Here is a 453-nt window from a genome sequence, read left to right as displayed (position 1 = left end):
GGTTATGATATATTAGTTTTGTAGTCCATGAAATCGTGATTACTTCTTGATTTATCAGTTTTGAATTGCCTCACATGTAGCAGAAAAGAAAGAAAGAAAAAATTAGGGAAAAAAATTCACCATTTCCTGCCCTTCCCCCATAGAAAGCAAGATGGCCTCTGTTCCTGAAATGCTTATGGAGCAAATCCAGCCTCCCTTGACCACCTCTGGAGGCAAAGTGTCGGTGGTTGGCGTTGGTCAGGTGGGAATGGCCTGCGCCTTCTCACTCCTGACGCAGCACATCTGCTCTGAGCTGGCCCTGGTTGACGTTGCTGCTGACAAGCTGCGTGGAGAGATGATGGATCTCCAGCATGGACTTACATTCCTGAGGTGGGTGTTCTTGACCCGAAGTATCAGTCGTCTTAATGTCTTCTGTTTTATAAACTGTTGTTCTGTTTCCCTATGTGTTCAGTT

General features: G+C 45.5%; 1 protein-coding gene across 2 annotated transcripts in view; it reads left to right on the top strand.

Moving 5' to 3' along the window:
- Positions 1–143: 143 nt before the first annotated feature.
- Positions 144–453, top strand: part of LOC119585797 (L-lactate dehydrogenase-like) — a gene marked incomplete at its 5' end in the record, with an annotated part of 7965 nt that continues 7655 nt past the window's right edge. For both annotated transcript variants that reach the window (XM_037934517.1, XM_037934516.1), the window contains 1 exon segment: positions 144–369. In XM_037934517.1, the coding sequence (XP_037790445.1) occupies positions 144–369 (226 nt within the window).

This window comes from Penaeus monodon, chromosome 20, assembly GCF_015228065.2.
Source record: "Penaeus monodon isolate SGIC_2016 chromosome 20, NSTDA_Pmon_1, whole genome shotgun sequence".
Taxonomy (NCBI): domain Eukaryota; kingdom Metazoa; phylum Arthropoda; class Malacostraca; order Decapoda; family Penaeidae; genus Penaeus; species Penaeus monodon.
This window is presented reverse-complemented; position numbering and strand designations above follow the sequence as displayed.